This window comes from Mirounga angustirostris, unplaced genomic scaffold, assembly GCF_029215605.1.
Source record: "Mirounga angustirostris isolate CCGP_5_RB_7025 unplaced genomic scaffold, mMirAng1.0.hap1 SCAF_10, whole genome shotgun sequence".
Lineage (NCBI taxonomy): Eukaryota > Metazoa > Chordata > Mammalia > Carnivora > Phocidae > Mirounga > Mirounga angustirostris.
The window spans coordinates 33,985,716-34,005,509 of NW_026991718.1; the positions used below are offsets into that span (position 1 = coordinate 33,985,716).

At 37.7% G+C, this 19,794-nt stretch overlaps 1 protein-coding gene across 2 annotated transcripts in view; it reads left to right on the top strand.

Moving 5' to 3' along the window:
* Positions 1-19,794, top strand: part of EML4 (EMAP like 4) — a 147,350-nt gene that overhangs the window by 102,410 nt on the left and 25,146 nt on the right. For both annotated transcript variants that reach the window (XM_045884484.3, XM_045884485.3), the window contains 6 exons: positions 4,049-4,183; positions 4,295-4,430; positions 14,014-14,165; positions 15,709-15,834; positions 15,921-16,052; positions 16,770-16,837. In XM_045884484.3, coding sequence (XP_045740440.1) covers positions 4,049-4,183; positions 4,295-4,430; positions 14,014-14,165; positions 15,709-15,834; positions 15,921-16,052; positions 16,770-16,837 — 749 coding nt within the window. The remainder of the gene's footprint in view (positions 1-4,048; positions 4,184-4,294; positions 4,431-14,013; positions 14,166-15,708; positions 15,835-15,920; positions 16,053-16,769; positions 16,838-19,794) is intronic.

The window sequence follows — 19,794 nt, forward strand, 5'->3', positions numbered from 1 at the left end:
TAAATGTTGGTATTCTTCAGTTATATCCCATGTCCTCCACTGGTATCGTGTGCTCTTATGGCCTTAGTTACTGTCTGCTGTGTCCCATATCACTTAACTCTAACCCAGATCTCTCTCTAGCACACCTATATTTCTTGTTGCCTGCTAGGCATCTTTCTTTGAATGTCCTGTCCTGCAGGTCAAAATCAACATGTCCCATTCTGCACTAGTCATCTTCCTCAACCCTCAACCAGTTTCACCTCCCACCATATTCCACCTACTTGCGAAAGCGAGAAACTCTTTTCCCCTTGCTTGTCACACTGAAGTTCCTTAAGCACTGTATCCCAGAAGTCTGTATTAGAGCTCTTTCCAGTGCAAGTGACTGCAAAACAACTGAAAGATAAAGAGAATGTATTGATTCATGGTTAGGGAGAAAAAGAACACATCTAGAAAAGGTCAGAGGGGAATTTTGTCTCCGGAATGACTTGATTCAGGGACTGGATCACTGATTCTCTTCTCTCTCCTCCTTTTCCTGTATGTTGACCTTATTCTCTTCCACTGTAGGTGAGCTCTATTTCTGCTTAAGTCACAGAAATTTGGGGAGTTGATACATACCTAGTTAATTTATATAAGTTTAAAATTCAGTAAGGCAACTTCAAAACCTTATTGACAGAAATTAAAGAAGACCTAAATAAATGGAGGAATATACAATAATCATGGATAGAAGAAAATATTATAAAGATATTATTTCTCGGGGCGCCTGGGTGGCTCAGATGGTTAAGCGTCTGCCTTCGGCTCAGGTCATGATCTCAGGGTCCTGGGATCGAGTCCCGCATCGGGCTCCCTGCTCCTTGGGAGCCTGCTTCTCCCTCTGCTCCTCTCTCTCTGTCTCTAATGAATAAATAAATAAAATCTTTAAAAAAAAAAAAAAGATATTATTTCTCTGCATATTATTCTGTACTTTCAACATAGTCAAAATCCCAGCATGAATTTCATGGAAGTTGACAAGCTGAGTATGTGTGGAATTATGAAGGGATAAGAGTAGACAAAAATAACAAGGTTTATGAGGGTGTGAAGTAACTGGAACTCTCATACACTGCTGTATGTTGAACATAGAAATTGGCACAGCCATTTTTGGAAAACTGTTTGGCATTACCTTCTAAAGTTGAACATACAGATGTGCATACCCTCTACCATCCTGTTCCACTCTTAGATATAAACTCAACAGAAGTATATCCATGTGTTGACCAAAAGACAACTAATCAAAAATAATGGTAGCCAAAAAAAGGAAGTTACCCAAATGCCAATCAGTAGGAGAATGGATAAATCAATAGTGTGGTCTTTACATACAAAGGAATACAATACAGCAATGAGAATGAACAGTTTACAATATATGCACCAGTATGAAGTGAATCTCACAAATGTAGATAAAATGGGGTCAGACACAAAGGAGTACATTCTATATGATTCCAATTAAAACAAAGTAATCTATGCTGCTACAAGTCAGGATCCTGGTTACTTGAGCAGACGTAGGGGATAGTGTCTAGAAAAGGTATCTAAGTTATTTCTGGGATGTTAGAAATGTTCTTTTTCTTGTTCTAGATGCTGTACAGAAATGTGTTCAGTTTGTGAAAATTTATCAAGCTCTGTACTTAGGATTTGAGTACTTTTCTGTATGTATAATATAAACCAATAAAAACTAACATAAAATATCCTGGGGGCACCTGGGTGGCTCAGTCAGTTAAGTGTCTGCCTTCTGCTCAGGTCATGATCCCAGGGTCCTGGGATCAAGCTCTGCATCAGGCTCTCTGCTCAGCGGGGAGCCTACTTCTCCCTCTGCCACCTCCCGCCCCGGCGCCTTGTGGTCTCTGATGCTCTCTTTCTCTCTGTCAAATAAATAAAATCTTTAAAAAAAAAAAAAAAAAAGTAAAATATCCTGTGAGGCTACACTTATACCCAAAGTGATTTAATTTCATAGATTACTTCAAGTTATATATTGAATATCTTACACTAGCATTATGGGTTTGTATACTGGGAGTATTTGTAGTTAAGTTTTATAACCCTCAGTCCATTTGGCATAAGATTCAACTGTCAAGTAGTTTTGATTCTTGTCCAAGTGAAAACGAGGGACTGTTCAGTTTTTAAAAGGTAGCATCAGGGTGCCTGGCTGATTCAGTTGGGAGAGCATGTGACTCTTGATCTCAGGGTCATGAGTTCAAGCCCCACATTGGGCATAAGATTACTTAAAAAAAAAAAAAAAGGCACCTCTAGAAGAGAGAGGACTAATTTTTGTTTTGTTATTAACATTATCTTTAAAATTTACTTTGACCTACGTATGTATAATCATTGTGGAGAATTATATAGCAAGAAAAGGTACTGCCCTTTTCCCTCATCTTATAACCTGAATTCTAGTTAAGGGGGAAAAGCATTTAGATTAGATTGTTTGGGTTTTATATATGTGCCTGTATAAGGCCCTCAAACTCAAATGTTAGTAGAAATGTAAAATTGGCAGAAATATTGGAGTCCTAGGAAAATTTCTAAATTTAGATCAGTTTTTTCGTTTTTCATTTTATTGGTATAAGAACATAAAACATAGGGGTTCTGGGTGGCTCAGTCGGTTAAGCATCTGACTTTTGATCTCAGCTCAGGTCTTGATCTCAGGGTCGTGAGTTCGAGCTCTGCCCAGCATGGAGCCTACTTTAAAAAACATAAAATGTACTATGTTTAACTCACTTTGTTCGTAAGATTATCATGTTGATTTGCAAAAAAGAAATGCTTTCATAGACATGAAGTTCTTACCTAAGTTAAAAAATGGACATTAATGGGGCACCTGGGTGGCTCAGTCAGTTAAGTGTCCGACTCTTGGTTTTTGCTCAGGTCATGATCTCATGGGTCATGGGATAGAGCCCCATGTTGGAGTCGGCTTGAAGATTCTATCCTCCTGCCCCTCCCCCCACGTGTGTGTGCACTTGTGCGCTTTGTCTCTCTAAAATAAATCTTTCTAGGGCGCCTGGGTGGCTCAGTTGGTTGAGCGACTGCCTTCGGCTCAGGTCATGATCCTGGAGTCCCGGGATCGAGTCCCACATCGGGCTCCCTGCTCAGCGGGGAGTCTGCTTCTCCCTCTGACCCTCCCCCCCTCATGCTCTCTCTCTCTCTCATTCTCTCTCTCTCTCAAATAAATAAAATCTTTAAAAAAAATAAATAAATAAAATAAAATAAAATAAAATAAATCTTTCTAAAAAATGGATATTATTCACCCTGCAAGTAAACAACAGCTAACAGTAAACATCTGTACAAGCATGTATTTTTTACCTCACTGTTAAGTTTGAATAGGTGCTTTTGCCATAAAACATTTGATAATTCAGTTGTGATTTACTGAATACATAGAAATATGCTGTTTTAAAAATATCCTCAATTCAGTAATTTCAGTGAAAAAACTATATTTGTAATTCTTTTGTGACTCTCATGCCTGTTTCTTCCACAGTCACACTCTAGTTCTTTTAAACTTAACTCCTGTCCTTTCTAGGTTTTTTTGAGGAAAGAGCATAAAACGTCTTCGTTTTTTGGTTTGTTTGGGTTTTTTTGTTTCGTTTGTTTTGGTATCAGTAGAGTGACCATTCTGTATCTACTTTTTAAGCCCTCAGCCTGATGATGAATCTCTCAATCAGTAATATTTTCTTGGTCCATAGTACCAAGAAAGATAAGACTTTTTTTTTTTCCATCAAAATGACAGTCTGTCTTTATGATAGAATGTATATGGCTCTTGCATTTGCTAGTTTTAGTGTACTTTTACCTGAATGGAAATTAAAAGAAATCTAAAACTAATTCATACATCTTACTAGTGCAGAGTTATTATATGTAAATAGCGTAAAAGATGATACAGTAGTATGAGGACATCAAATTTAAATCATTATTCTAAAAATCTGTTAAAATTTTTCAGGAAAATTGATCTTTGAAGAAAAGACATTTTCTCAAAATGTTTCCCAGTCTTTGATTGTCAGTAGCTATAATTGGTACTTACGGAGATAAGGATATACATTCATCTAAGGCTTTATTTCTCTATCCACAGACAACAAATGAAGTTGTTTTGGCTGTGGAGTTCCATCCAACAGATGCAAATACCATAATAACATGTGGTAAATCTCATATCTTTTTCTGGACCTGGAGTGGCAATTCACTAACAAGAAAACAGGGAATTTTTGGGGTAAGGATCAGAATGTTATAACTTCATTATAAAACTTTTGATTTTTTAGTTGTTGAGTAAACAAACATCATGCCAAAGGGAAAACTGAAAATTCTCTTTGTTTCATTGTAGAAATACGAAAAACCAAAATTTGTGCAGTGTTTAGCCTTCTTGGGGAATGGAGATGTTCTTACTGGCGACTCAGGTGGAGTCATACTTATATGGAGCAAAACTACTGTAGAACCCACCCCTGGGAAAGGGCCTAAAGGTACAGTATTCTCACATTAAAGTCCTCACTTTTAATGCACACATCCTGCTGTTGCAGGTTGGCTCTTACTCCTCAAAATGACTTTGGTTTTTAAGGTTTTTCATGATAATCTGTTTTTTAAAACTAAATTCTTTACAGTTACTCACTGAGCGTAGATAACCTACATTTGACTATATTCAACCTTTCCTTTTAGGAGGTTAATACAAAGTAATTAGAGATGATACAGATACGTTAATTTAAACAGTATAAAGATTAAGAGAGAAATTATCCTGATCGTTAGTGTTTTGTGAAGCCTTCACAAAAGAAATGGTATTTAAGCTACACCATAATGAATGTACAAGACTACAAAAGATACAGAACCTTGATCCCAGTTTAGGGAAACAGTGCAAGCAAAGACAGAAGGATGGATATGAATGTGAGGCATCCAGGATAATGTGAATCAGTTTGTCATGTAAAAGTTAACAGAGATAAGAGCTAGCCAATTTGAAAGAAATTTTATTTTATTTTTTTTAAGATGTAATTTATTTGACAGAGAGCACAAGCAGGGTAGGGTGAGCAGGAGAGGGAGAAGCAAGCTCCCTGCTGAGCAGGGAGCCCAATGTGGGACTTGATCCCAAGACCCTGGGATCATGACCTGAGCCGAAGGCAGCCACTTAACCAACTGAGCCACCCAGGTGCCCCAGGAAATTTGATTTTAAAAAACAGTTTATAATTCCTACTATCAGTTTAATATATACTAAGTAATTGATAATTTAAGTAGGGATTAAGATACAGATTTTTTTAGGATGCCTGGGTGGCTCAGTCGCAGGTCATGATCCCAGAGTCCTGGGATGGAGCCCACATCAGGCTCCCTGCTCCGTGGGAAGCCTGCTTCTCCCTCTTCCACTCCCTCTGCTTGTGTTCCCTCTCTCGCTGTGTATCTCTCTGTCAAATAAATAAATAAAATCTTTAAAAAAAAAAAAAAAAGATATAGACTTTTTTAGTTATACACAAGAATCCTTAAAACTGGTTGTTGAGCTCACCATAGAAGAAGAGTTACGAGGCCACGGGTCCTTTATCCCCCAGTTAGATAACCAGAAAAGACCCTACAAGGATTACAGAAGTGAAATTTTCAAAAAAAAAGTTGGGGCACCTGGGTGGCTCAGTTGGTTAAGCGATTGCTTTCAGCTCAGGTCATGATCCTGGGGCCCTGGGATCGAGCCCCGCATCAGGCTCTCTGCTCAGCATGGACTCTGCTTCTCCCTCCCCGCCGCTCCCCCTCCCCCCATGCTCTCGCTCTCAAATAAATAAAATCTTTAAAAATAAATAAATAAATGAAAAAAGTTAACAAGATAGAACTCTTACTTATGCCCCTGAAGAAGGGAGGAGAGAGTTTCTAGGATTATCAGTGCTCTTATAGAGAAGTCAAGAATAAAAACCAAGAACTGTCCATTAGTAGTTTGCAATATCAATAGAACATTAAGGCCCCCGAACACCTCTAAGTATAGAGCAGCCGGTCTCAAGATGGAGAATTTTGAGAATCCAAGATGAAAATGAATGGGAAGTAGAGAGTTACTAGAGTCAGTCATTAGTCTTTTTAAGGTTGCCTAAAACCTGAAAATAAAATGGGAATTGCTGGTAAAGAAGAGGAGACTAAAAAGAGAGAGATGAGAATACCTGGATTGGGCATATGAGGAAGAATTATCCTTGAAAAAGTGCAAGAGCCTCCATTTTATTCTGAGACTGGAGCCTTAGGAGCTGAGATATCTTATGTGCGTAAATGGGGGGTGGGGGAAGGTCTTCCAGGATGACACTGATCTCAGTAAAGGCAACTCTGTTAAAGACTTATATTGAAGGGGTGCCTGGGTGGCTCAGTTGGTTAAGCGACTGCCTTCGGCTCAGGTCATGATCCTGGAGTCCCTGGATCGAGTCCCGCATCGGGCTCCCTGCTCGGCAGGGAGCCTGCTTCTGCCTCTGACCCTCCCCCCTCTCATGTGCTCTCTCTCTCTCATTCTCTCTGTCTCAAATAAAAAAAAAAAAGACTTATATTGAAGTTTTTATTTTAATGGATTGTAAAAGAGTAGTAATGTAGTAAAGCATCACATAATCAGACTCTTACTTTAGAGTTCTACTTGTTGGAATTGGGATCCCACTGAAACCTTTGTCTTATCTGTGGATATTGGACTTATTATAATAAATGAATAATAAAACTAAAACCCTATAAATTTAGAGGTATTATTTTCTAAGCAATTAGTGATTAAAGCTATCCTTATCGACTCTCAAAAGCCTGTTTCCAAAGATCTTAACAGCTGATGATTAGTAGTTATTTATAGTATAGTAATAAAGAATGATTATCCTAATTACTACATTTGTGGCACATTTCCTACCTTCCTCCTCTCTTTTTCCAACATAGCAAGACTAGAGGGTTCAGTCTCCCTTGGGCTGAGTCTGGGGGTTTCGATGAGGCAGTATGCATGTCCATGTCATAAAATGGGACAGAGGACGGAAAAAGAATAAACTCGTAGTTTGGTCTCCTTCTTTTTCTAACTACAACCCCTTTTCCCAGCCCTCGTAGTGGGCCTTGGCATTTCTTTAGCTTTACCTCAAACTGATTGTCCTCAGAAATAGATATATTCTTTTTTTTTTTTTAAAGAATTTATTTATTTGAGAGAAAGAGCGCATGAGAGAGCACAAGTAGGGGGAGCAGCAGAAGGAGAGGGAGAAGCAGGCTCCCCACTGAGCAGGGAGGCCAGTGTGGGGCTCCATCCCAGGACCAGTCCCATTTGCGCCCAAAGTCTGCTTTGCTCTTTTCTGTGGTAGATGAAAAAATTAGAGGAATGGCACTGAAAATAGCGTTTTTTCAACCCCATTTTTCTTTACCGTTTAAGAAAAATAAAGCTGAAAAAATATCCAGAGTACCATGCTTCCTTCAAAGTAGAAGGTTATGAGAGAAAATTAGAGACCTTGTTCTAAAATCAGTGGGCTGGGAACAGAGAGATTCTTTATTAACAGCAACAGGTTGTAGCAGCAGAAAGAAAACTAGCTAAACCAATCAGACTCTTGAGAAACCACAAGAAAAGAGGTGGAGATTGACAGGGAAACAACCTGGGGTTCCTGAGACATTTCCCCTGGGGAATGGCAGAGCATTGCACCCTGGTTTTTCTTATTCATCCACCTCACCTTAAATACACTGAAACAACTTTAACAACTTCCCTTTGTCTCCCTGGAGTCTCTGCATCAGACCGTGGAAATCACCACCAATAACTTAAGAATAAGGGAATCCTTGTTTCTCTGCTCAGAAGGAAAGCCCTAATTTACATGTCTGTCTTCCCTAATAGACTTTCCCAGGACTAACACAATGTCTGGCGTTTGGTACTAGCTGTTTGAAAATTATTTGTTAAACCTTTTTTTTTTTTTTTTAAAGATTTTATTTATTTATTTGAGAGAGAGGATGAGAGGAGAGAGAGAGCACATGAGAGGGGGGAGGGTCAGAGGGAGAAGCAGACTCCCTGCCAAGCAGGGAGCCCGATGCGGGACTCCGATCCCGGGACTCCAGGATCATGACCTGAGCCGAAGGCAGTCACTTAACCAACTGAGCCACCCAGGCGCCCTGTTAAACCTTTTGTTAAGGAAATGACTTTAATCTTACTTTTGGGTATTAGTGTAGGAATAAAAGTTGAGCGGTACTGATGAAAGCACTATTTTCATGAAAATGTGGAATTTGTAGACTTGTAGATTTCTTACCATTGTGCAGATTTTTATACTGTTTTGGGGGAGATATACTACAGTGGTGTTTTCCATATCTATTCAGCTGAATTTCTAAGTTTGGTGGGTAAATTGGATAGAAATTAATCCTTAAATTGTATTACCAGTGATCCTGATCTCATTGGCTGTGCTTTCTTTAGCTTCTTTTGCCTGGTTTAGGTTCAAAATTCATGAGAAGGATGGCAGTGGATTGAGGATTCTTAAGAAAAAAGAAAGAACAATGATACTATCAACTACCTTTCCCACTCATCTCTGTTTTCTTTTTCCTGGGCTCATTTGCTCAGTATTAGAAATGTGAGGGACAGCATTGTCTACCAAAACAGTGACTTAAATTTGACATGTGCTGAGGTGGGAGGCAGGGAGAGGTTTTTATCTAAAAAACTTGTGGCTTAGCCTTTGTGCAAAGAAAATCTGCATATGAACATGCAGGAAATAGGAAATCTAATCTTCGTAAACTGCTGGGCACATGAAATAGACTGTATTATACTCTGCCACATGACTGATCCTGTTATGGGCAAACTTGCTAAGAATTTTGTTTCTTCCTTTACATTTGAGGGTTTCCGTTCTAGAAAGGACTAGAGGAAGGGTTTGATAAGTGCAGTGAAATAAATGTATAACCTTAGATCAGAACACTCAAAGTTTCCATTTTTAAATTCTTGCCCAAAATTTCAGTAGATTGATCCATTTTGCATATTCCCTGATACGTATTTCTGCATCCATGGCTGGCAGCCTTTTCAACCAAAAATACTGTGATAACATGTCTGATAAAGGGACGTTTTTAGATGGCAGAAGTTTAATTTCATAACTGATTGATAAAGTGTACAACATAATGATATATGTATATATGCCAAATGATTACCACAAATTCTTAAGACTTACTCTCAGGATCTTTAAAATATACAATATAGTATTGTTAATTGTTATACATTATTACATCCCAGAACTTACTCATCTTATAACTGGATGTTTCTACCTTTTGACCATTGTCACCTATTTCCCCCGCCACCACCTCTGACAACCACCAGTCTGTTCTGTTTCTATTAGTTCATTTTTTTTAGATTTTACTTGTGAAATCATATAGTATTTGTCTTTCTGTGTTTGACTTGTTTCACTTAGCATAATACCCTCAAGGTCCATCCACGTTGTTAAAAGTGGCAGGATTTCCTTCTTTTTTTTTTTATTCCATTGTGTATTTGTGTGTACACCACATTTTTTTTTTTAACACCACATTTTCTTTATCAGTTCATCTACCAGTCAACACGTAGGTTGTTTCAGTATTTTCTGTTTATCATGTGAGTACAAGGTACTTATTTCCTACCTATATGAGAAAGTTCAGATTTTTCTTTTATGAAATAATTCATAAGTTTAACGTGGGGGGAGGGGAAGTTGAGAATATTACAAGATAATTTCCATTATTCTTAAATCTTTAGGGAACTAAGAAACACCATTTTACCTACTCTCCAAATAATCAACATGAGTACATTTGCCCAGTTGCTGATAATATAAATTTCAAAGTCTCCCTGATACTCAATTTTATAGGTAAACAGGCACAGAAAGCCCTCCAGATTATCCTTATTTGAAGTCAGGGTAAACTGCTTTTTAAGGAAACTTTGTTTCTGTTAGAGATGTGAAGAAAGGGGGTATTTGCAATTAAGCTTGGATAGACTTGGCCATGATTACACCTGGAGATACAATAGGTTTTTAAATTCAAGGATAATTATTTTTCTTGGTAAGTATTTCAAACATTACTTGGCTTAAATTGGAATGTCAGAAATACAGGCCCATGAGAAAGAAATCTTTGACCAATAATTTGTTATATTGGTAAATACTATCTAAAGGAAACTTCGGTAATGTGTTTAAATTTGAAACACAGAAATTTTATCTCAATTAGTATTAGGTCCTCCTCAGGAAATAACTCTTAAGGGGTAGGAGGTTTGAGAGTAGAAATCTCATGGAGCTGATACTACGTAGATATTTTTATTCTTGATGAAGCATTTGTTCCTCAGGTTTATTTTCTGTTTTCTAACATTCCATCATTCTAGGAAGATCTTAAGTGTTTAATGAGGTGGTCATGTCTGGAAGACTGAATTTAAAGCAGAAAAACTATGTTGCATTTTTCTACATTCTGATGGAGATCCATGAAATTCTACATCTCTGCTTTTGTAATTTCTTGCATGGTACTCAGACTCTCTTTTAATTTGACTGAATTAGAAAGTAAGCTCTTTGCCCCCACCCCCCACCCCCGGCCCAACAATACTCTTTAAAAGTTCACACCTCTCAGATGTCCTCTCGGTCACATCAGGGCCATGATTGATAATTGGCTGGCTGTCTTACTGGACACAGTTGTGGTGGTGGTCAATGTTTGAAGTATTTTTAGGTGATAAATGTTGATGTGAGCTGAGGGAGTTGATGTGAATAGCAAATTTGTTGGAGTTCTCCCAGCTCTGCAGATTTGAGCAAGCTCTACTCCAAATCCAGCAAGCCCTTTCTTTCCTTTCTCCCTGACCATCTCTTAAATATCTGTACCACTAGCTCCCTCACACTGAGTAATTTTTAGAGTCAGCTGTAGCATTCTTCTTTCAAGGATACCAGAGCCCTACAAATTTCAGTTAATTTTTTAAATACACTGGTAGTTCCTTTAAATAGGTAAGTAAAAGTGAACAATCTCAATGACAGCTTTATTGAGATGCAATTCACAGACCATAAAACTCACCCTTTTAAAATGTACAATTAAGTGATTTTTAGTACATTCACAGAATTATACACCCATCACCACTGTCTAATTTCCAAACATTTTATCACCCCCAAAACAAACACTGGACCCATTAGCAGTCATTTCCCATTTCTCCCTCCCTTCAGCCTCTAGCAACCATTTGTCTACTTTTGGTCTCTGGATTTGCCTATTTTGGACAGTTCACGTAAATTGAATCATACAATATATGGTCCTTTGTGACTGGCTTCTTTTATTGGAACCTTAGTGTTTTCAAGGTTCATCCATGTTGTGGCATGTATCAGTACCTCATTCATTTTAATGACTGAATAATATTACATATTATGAACATACCATATTTTATCCATTCTTCCGTTGAACAATTTTTTCAGTTTCATTGAGATATAACTGGCATATGTTAAGATATATAACAATAATTTGATTTGGTGTATGTTTATATTACAAAATGATCACAGTAAGTTTTGTTTATATAAACAATATCCATCACCTCACAGTTACAGATTTTTCTCTTTTTTTTTTTTTTTTAAGATTTTATTTATTTATTCATAAGAGACAGAGAGAGAGGCAGAGGGAGAAGAAGGCTTTTCGCTGAGCAGGGAGCCCGATGCAGGACTCGATCCCAGGACCCTGGGATCATGATCTGAGCCACCCAGGCACCCGAGGTTTTTCTCTTTTGATGAGAACTTTTAGATCTACTTTTTTTTTTTTTTTAAGATTTTATTTATTTATCTGAGAGAGAGAGAATGAGAGACAGAGAGCATGAGAGGGAGGAGGGTCAGAGGGAGAAGCAGACTCCCTGCCGAGCAGGGAGCACGATGCGGGACTCGATCCCGGGACTCCAGGATCATGACCTGAGCCGAAGGCAGTCGTTTAACCAACTGAGCCACCCAGGCGCCCCTTAGATCTACTTTCTTAGCAGCTTAATTTTCAGATATATAATTCAGTATTGTTAACTGTAGTCACCATGCTGTACATTAAATTCCAAGAAGTTATTTATATTACAACTAGAAGTCTGCACCTTTTAACCACCTTCACCCATTTCTCTCTGAATAATTTTTAAACCTGTAATTTTTTTTCATTATTCCAAGTGATATGAGATTTACTTATTGACTTACTTTGGCCATATTTAAACAAGGCGCTGCCTTCCCATTTTTAACTTAGTAACTAATTCTACAGGGTATCTTCCAAAGAGCTTTTACTCTTGCTCTGCCAGTCTCACTAGCCAGACAGAGAGGTTCATTGAGGTAAGGTATCATGAATACCAAAGAAGTAGTTCTCAGGAAATGAAGTGGTTATAGTTTGAGTACTAAAATCTTACCCTCAGGGGCGCTTGGGTGGCTCAATCACTAAGCGTCTGCCTTCAGCTCAGGTCAGTGATCCTAGGGGCCCGAGATTGAGCCCCACATTGGGCTCCTTGCTCAGCAGGAAGCCTACTTCTCCCTTTCCCACTCCCCCTGCTTGTGTTCCCTCTCTCACTGTGTCTCTCTGTCAAATAAATAAATAAAATCTTACCCTCACGCTAAAAAAAGAGGGTCTGATGGGTGCCTGGCTGGCTCTGTCAGTGGAGCATGTGACTTTTGATCTCGGGATCATGAGTCTAAGCCCCAATTGGTGTAGAGGCTACTTAATAAATAAATAATATAAAGAAAAATCTGATTATATATAAAATATACACACATATATACTATACATAGCCGACCCTTGAACAAGGTGGGTTTGAATTGCATGGGTCCACTTATATGCAGATTTTTTTTTACCGTACAGTACTGTAAATGTATTTTTTAAGATTTTATTTATTTGAGAGAGAGAGACAGTACGGGGCAGAGGGAGAAGGAGAGGTGGACGGACTCCCCACTGAGTGGGGAGCCTGATGTGGGACCCTACCCCCAGACCCTGAGATCATGACCTGAGCTGAAGGCAGAAGCTTAACCAACTGAGCTACCCAGGTGCTCCTTTTAAGATTTTCTTAATTATAATTTCTCTAGCTTTCTTGGAAGAATATAGTATGTAATACATACAACATACAAAATAGGTGTTAATTGACTATTGATATTATTAAGGCTTCCTGTCAAGAGTAGACCATTAGTAGTTAAGTTCTGGGGGAGTCAAAAGCTATACACAGATATTTGACTGCACAAGGGGTTGGTACACCTAACCCATGTTGTTCAGTGGTCAGTTGTGTGTGTGTGTGTAAATTGTTTTTTAATCTCCACGTGGACTTAAGATATTTTTTTTATGGCCCTGCCTTGTCCCTCCCTGGGTACTTGTAAAGTGCTATGGGCATATTAGAAAGCTGGGCTGTCATTCAGCCATCACACTGGTACAACCAAACTGGTTTTTAAAGTACTCCTCTAGTTGGTCAAAAGGCACTGCTCCAGGCTACTAGTGCCCACTTCCATCCCACTAACGTTCCCAGTCCTCCTTTTCTTAGCAAGTAAAGGGGCAGTCTTTGGCAGAGCAGAGGGCCTCCACGTCAGCAGTGGTTTGTTTGTTTGTTTGTTTGTTTGTTTGTTTGTTTGTTTGCCAGAGGGGGGCGCCAGGCAGCAGGAGAAGCAGGCTCCCCACCTGAGCAGGGACCCTGACCCTGGGCTCAATCCCAGGACCCTGGGATCATGACCTGAGCCAAAGGCAGATGCTTAACCGAGTGAGCCACCCAGGCATCCCAACAGTGGTTATTAAATGTTAAATATTATGGCTGTTACCTCAGCAGGAAATGAAGACTTTTGGGAAGCTTAAAAGAACATTGAGTGGACTTGAGTCCTCATAACAGCTTTGTCACTAGCTGTGTGGTATTGGTTAAGCCACTTCTATACCTCTGTGTCCTCAGCTCTAAAGTCAGAAAAGTAATACCTACCCTACCTACCAGGTAGGATGATTATAAGAGATAGTAAGTTCTGAAGCTAATGTATCCTCTGTTGTCTGTGGAATTATCACTACTTCAGCTTATCCTTTTGTAAAATTATTCTGAAATGTTTTCAAGAGTAACTAAATATTAACATAAATGCAAAAGGATGAACTTTTGATTCTTTATTATGTAAAGTTTTCTTCCAAAAAGACACAAAGTGATGGAAAATATAGTGTTTTTATTTTTTTCTCTCATCTTATTAGGTGTTTATCAGATCAGCAAACAAATCAAAGCTCATGATGGCAGTGTGTTCACACTTTGTCAGATGAGAAATGGAATGTTATTAACTGGAGGAGGGAAAGACAGAAAAATAATTCTGTGGGATCATGATCTGAATCCTGAAAGAGAAATAGAGGTAAGGATGAAAATTTTAAAATATTAAGTCTTCTAAATGCTTGTCTTCATCCCACAATAAGTTAACACACTTTCCTGGGAAATTGGTACACATTTTTATCATTTCATTCTCTCAAAAAGGAGAAAGAAAGACTATTCATTAAACCAAATTATTGGAAAGAGTAAAAATATACATATACATACATATATATATATATATGTGTATATATATATAGGGCAGACTAAGTAGTTTTTATTTCTGAGATTACTTTTTTAGTAATCCAAAAATATAACCATGCAGACTTAAAATTCAGCATTCACCAGATACAGTATCCAACTCTATAAAAAATAACCAGTTTGATTTTAAAACTTGAAAATAATCTTTTAAACAATGGGCTTAATGATAATCGCTAATTGTGTATGTGTCTGCTTCATGTCATGCACCAAGAGTATCCACCACACCTGACAAGTATTCTGTGCTCAGGGAAAGTTTGCTAATTGAATTGAGGTCTCTGGAAGTGAAATGGTTAAGAATAGTATTCTATCTGTCCGTGTTTCTCAAAGCAAGGGCAAATTTCACATAGTTTAGTATTGCTTCTATTTTTTTGGTGACTTAAATTTTGAATTTGTGCTTAATGTTTTCAACACGTTTTCCAGACAAAATCTTTTCTTAAAAAAAAAGAAGATCCCAATAGTACTGCTATTGGGTTTTATTTCCAAGAAGATAGACAAGAAGTCGAAAGAGTCACTTTATCACAAACTTAGGTTCATAATGGAAATGCCACTTCCTTTACTATTTCTTTTTTTCCACAGGTAACTCATATCCTTTGTAATCAAAAGCCTCACCATCTGTTTTATTCCTCCCTTTGCCATTTCTAACATCAATTTGGATTATCTTTGGAATTCAATTATTTGTGCTTTCAGCAGTCACTTTGGGTCCTCCTTCATAAAGAAGAATTGCATTATTTCAGAGTCATTGCTTGGGCTTATTATCTTATTAATACACCATTCACCAAGAGTATACCATGTAGTGCATTAAATGAGATCTCCCAAGGAGTCCTATGAAGGACAGTTGTAACACTTCACAATATACTGCTTTTTAGTTAACAAATTTCACATGTGTTATTCTTATATTTTCTTCCTTACAACAATCAAGAATAGGTAGGATATATATTATTATTTCCCCATATTATAGATAAATTTGTCTTAGGCTAGATGATGTACCCCAAATAAAATAACTGGTAAATAACAAAACGAGACCACATTTTTCATGTAGTCTAATAGAACTTTTTTCCCCTACACCTAACCCAACTCTTGAAATCATATAAAATAGAAATTTAAAATTGACTAAAGCAAAGAATGTTGATGATAGTGCATGATAACTTCTGTGTAATAAAATGTAATTGAACAAATAAACTCATTAGTATAATATTACCATGTGACTTTCAGATTTGGAATTCTGTCATTTATTACCCCATAATTGCTTACAGCTATAAATGCAGTCTTCAGGTAGTAATTAATACATGTTGTTATGTATATGGTGACTTTATAAATTTATTTTTTAGGTTCCTGATCATTATGGAACAATCAGAGCTGTAGCGGAAGGAAAGGCAGATCAATTTTTAGTAGGCACATCACGAAATTTCATTTTACGGGGAACATTTAATGATGGCTTCCAAATAGAAGTGCAGGTAAGATGTATGGTTTTAACCATTAACTGAATATTTTTGAGGATACCCTCTGTTTCTTATAACAATGGGTATATTTTCATTTTCAGGGTCATACAGATGAGCTTTGGGGTCTTGCCACACATCCCTTCAAAGATTTGCTCTTGACATGTGCTCAGGACAGACAGGTGTGCATGTGGAACTCAGTGGAACACAGGCTAGAATGGACCAGGCTCGTAGATGTGAGTAAAGCAAAATGTGATCATAATCTTCCCACAGAAACTCCCTAAAATGGCAGTTGGGAGCAGCAAAGGAAAAAGGACTCAGCATTGGTTAAAACCAAGTGTTTTTATATAGTTTAGTAAAGGGGATGAGGTAAGGGGAGAATGTTTAGTCACAAAGTATAACATGAACCCACTCTAAAGAAGCAAATTAGGGCAAAAGCTCAATTTTTCTGTCAGCTTCAGTAGAAAAAAAAAGATTTGACATATTTATGGAGCATTAATTGTTACAGAAATGTTTGGGCCTCTGGTGGTGGTGCAGTTGGATTCAGTAAGCGCTGCTCACTAACAGACTACTATCTTCTTTTAGAGTTGATCTCTTACTGTATGTTCTCCCTTCCCCACCCAGACATCCACCTTTTCTAGCCCAAAGATGTATACAGGTTCTTTGCAGACTAAAGAACTGTATACATGTTTGTTGTTATTATCCTATTGTTCCACTGCCTAGCCACGAGCTGGCTGTCCTTTACCCTCGCCACTTTGCCAACATACCCCTTCCTGCTCTGAAATTCTTTTTCCTCTCATATCAGTGTGGTATTTTTCATTGGCTACAAAGAAGTTGATTGGAATTCCATGTTTATATGAAACCAATTATTTTCAAATGTTTTTGCCACTATTCCCATAGATCTAGGGAGACTTTCTCATGTACTCCCCAACAGCTGTCTGTCTCTCTTCTAGGAACCAGGACACTGTGCAGATTTTCATCCAAGTGGCACAGTGGTGGCCATAGGAACGCACTCAGGCAGGTAGGGTCTTGAAGGGAAATGTGAGCTGAGTACTCTGAAGTGGTGGGATGTTTAATCATTATTCAGGAATGTTCTCGATCGGATCTAGAGAATTAATCTTTTTAAGTGGCACACGAATATGCTTGTTGCTCTTATCTGTTATGTATCCTCATTCAATCATTCAGTAATTCTTGAGCACCTACCATTCGTTAGACACTACTCTGGGCCTACATCAGAGTGCAAAACAAAAATCCCTGCCCTCTGGAGCCCACATTTTAGTGTGTGTATGGAGACAGGATAAAAATATAAACATTATAACTATCTAAATTAGAAAATGTTAAAAAGCCATGGGGGTGGGGCATTGAGCAAGAGGGATTGGGAGGGGGTGCAGTTGCAAAAGTTAAGAGTGGTCAGGATCGACTTCATTCAAAAGGTGATAATTCAGCCGATTTGACCCTCCTTGGAAGAATTTTATATGATGTCAAAAATTTCTCTCCTCATTTTCTTTTAGGGAAGGGAACTGAAACTGAAATAACCCAGTCGAGCTTTTATAAATTATTTATTCTATAGCTTTTATCATCTTGTCTTTTTTTTAATGTTGCACAGATTATAAAGGTATATTTCCTGAAATTGTTACTAACTGCTTGTCTTTACAGACCTTGTGTAGTACCTTCCAAGGTTATTAAGTAACATGTATTTATTGTCTGTATTTTTGAGTCCTTTTTATTGCCTCTGCTAGGAAGTAGTCTTCATCCATAAATAACTTAATTTCTTTATTAAAGAGGCAGAAGAAAAATATGAAGTAAATTTCCAAAAGTTAAACCCGTAGAAAATGTGGAATGCTGATTTCTAATGAGGTGAACTTATGGTGAACACTTTTGTTTATATGACAGATACTTCAAATCATTTCATTTAATTCTAAATTTAGTCATTTGGAGTTTTTTTATAGCACGTTTTTCCCTTTGGTTGTTGGATACAAATTAACACTTCTAGAAAGTCAAAACATTCAAATTCCTTCTCCTATACAGCACTACAAAATCTAGAATCATGGACGGGTGCCTGGGGGCTCAGTGATTTAGGTGTCCGACTCTTGATCTCAGCGCAGGTCTTGATCTCAGGGTTGTGAGTTCAAGCCCTGTGTTGGACTCCACACTGGGTGTGGAGCCTACTTTAAAAAAAAATTCATGGAAAAACAGGTCTCTAGTGATAAACTTTGAAACATGGATGTGTAATAAAGATGCTATTTGATTCTGAAAGAACTGAATTTTAGAATTACACTGCTAGGGAGGGAGAGTAATTGGTGAAAACTTGCAAATATAGACAGCCATACTATCTCAGATTTCTCCAAAATGCATGTTGGTATTAGATTATTACTTCAGCTTATGTGTATGGCAAGTCACTTTGTAGGATTTGAAGGAAATTATTTTCTATTTTACAAAAAAGTGTTAAGCACATTAGAAACAACCTGAACTATGGTACTAAACTCATTTCCAGAAAACCACAAATGAGTTCACTTCAGATCTGTTTTTTGGGCAGATGAACAGATACCACAAATGCTGAAGTCAAGACCTTACACTAAATTATTTTTATATATTTCTTTAAACTTTCACCAGAGTGCAACAAAATATTCATTGATATCTCCATTGCACAGACAGAAAACTAAGACCCATAGAGCTTATCACTTGTGATTGAGCTAGGATTTGAACTCAGATTCTATATGGTTCCAAAGCTGATCGCTTTCCACTACTCCATTAGTAATCTTTGACATGCGCTTATGGTGTTAGTAGCATTACTTAGAAATATTGTAAGGAAAGTTTACCTTTGAAGGTTAAATCACTGGCTGACATACTTTAGAAACATTTACTATACATACAAAGGAATTAAACACTGAATAGAGTGCAAGGGCTAGAGGGATTTGAATCATTAAGACACTGCTTCATTCGATGAATGGAGCTGGGTGTATGTGCACGTACATGTACACAATATATACGGAGCCCTAATTTTTGAGGAGAAATTTACCTGATTTAAATTCACTGAAGTTACTTTCTAAGATTTATGTAGCTGCAAAGTCATCATGAATAAGCTTAAAATGAAAAGTCAATTTACGTGACTTAAACTAAAGCCAAGCATTTCCTCTTGGAGTTGTAAGAAACACCTTATAAATGAGAGTGTTGTGGGGCGCCTGGGTGGCTCAATCGTTAAGCTTCTGCCTTTGGCTCAGGTCATGATCACAGGATCCTGGGATCGAGCCCCACGTCGGGCTCCCTGCTCCACAGGAAGCCTGCTTCTCCCTCTCCCACTCCCCCTGCTTGTGTTCCCTCTCTCACTGTCTCTGTCTGTCAAATAAATAAATAAAATAAAATCTTTAAAAATAAATAAATAAATGAGAGTGATGTGATAACTAAATAAAAGGTGGACATTATTTAGAACCTAGGGGGAGATGTAGTTATCCATGTTCATTCCGTTCTATACATTACTCCTGTCTTTGGTTTTGCATCTGGTTAAATTCTGTTGATTCTTGGAGAACTTTCTCATTTATTTTTTTTACATGGGTCTGTGAATACCTGGCTGTAGTGTCTAAAACTGAAAACTCCTCAGTGTAGCCATTCAGATTATTATCACTGACCCCTCAGCCTAAAAATAAGTCACACCTAGGGCAAGGAATTTTTTTTAATACAGTGCAACACGTGTCCAAATTGTGCATGATCCAGAAAAGGTGACTAGCAAGATGTTTAAAGATCTTTTCATGTCCAAATCTAGAAATTTACTCCTTGCAATCAAGAAGTAAGCACAAGTGTGGGTAAATTATCACGGTGATAAATAAAATTGTCATTTAAAATAAAGTATTACTACTCTAATTTCTAAGGGGAAAAAACATATAGCCCTAAGTGGACATAGTTCCTTCCTTAACATGCCAATCCTCACATAATAAAGGATTATTTTTTAACAGCTTTATTGAGATATATACCATAAAAGTT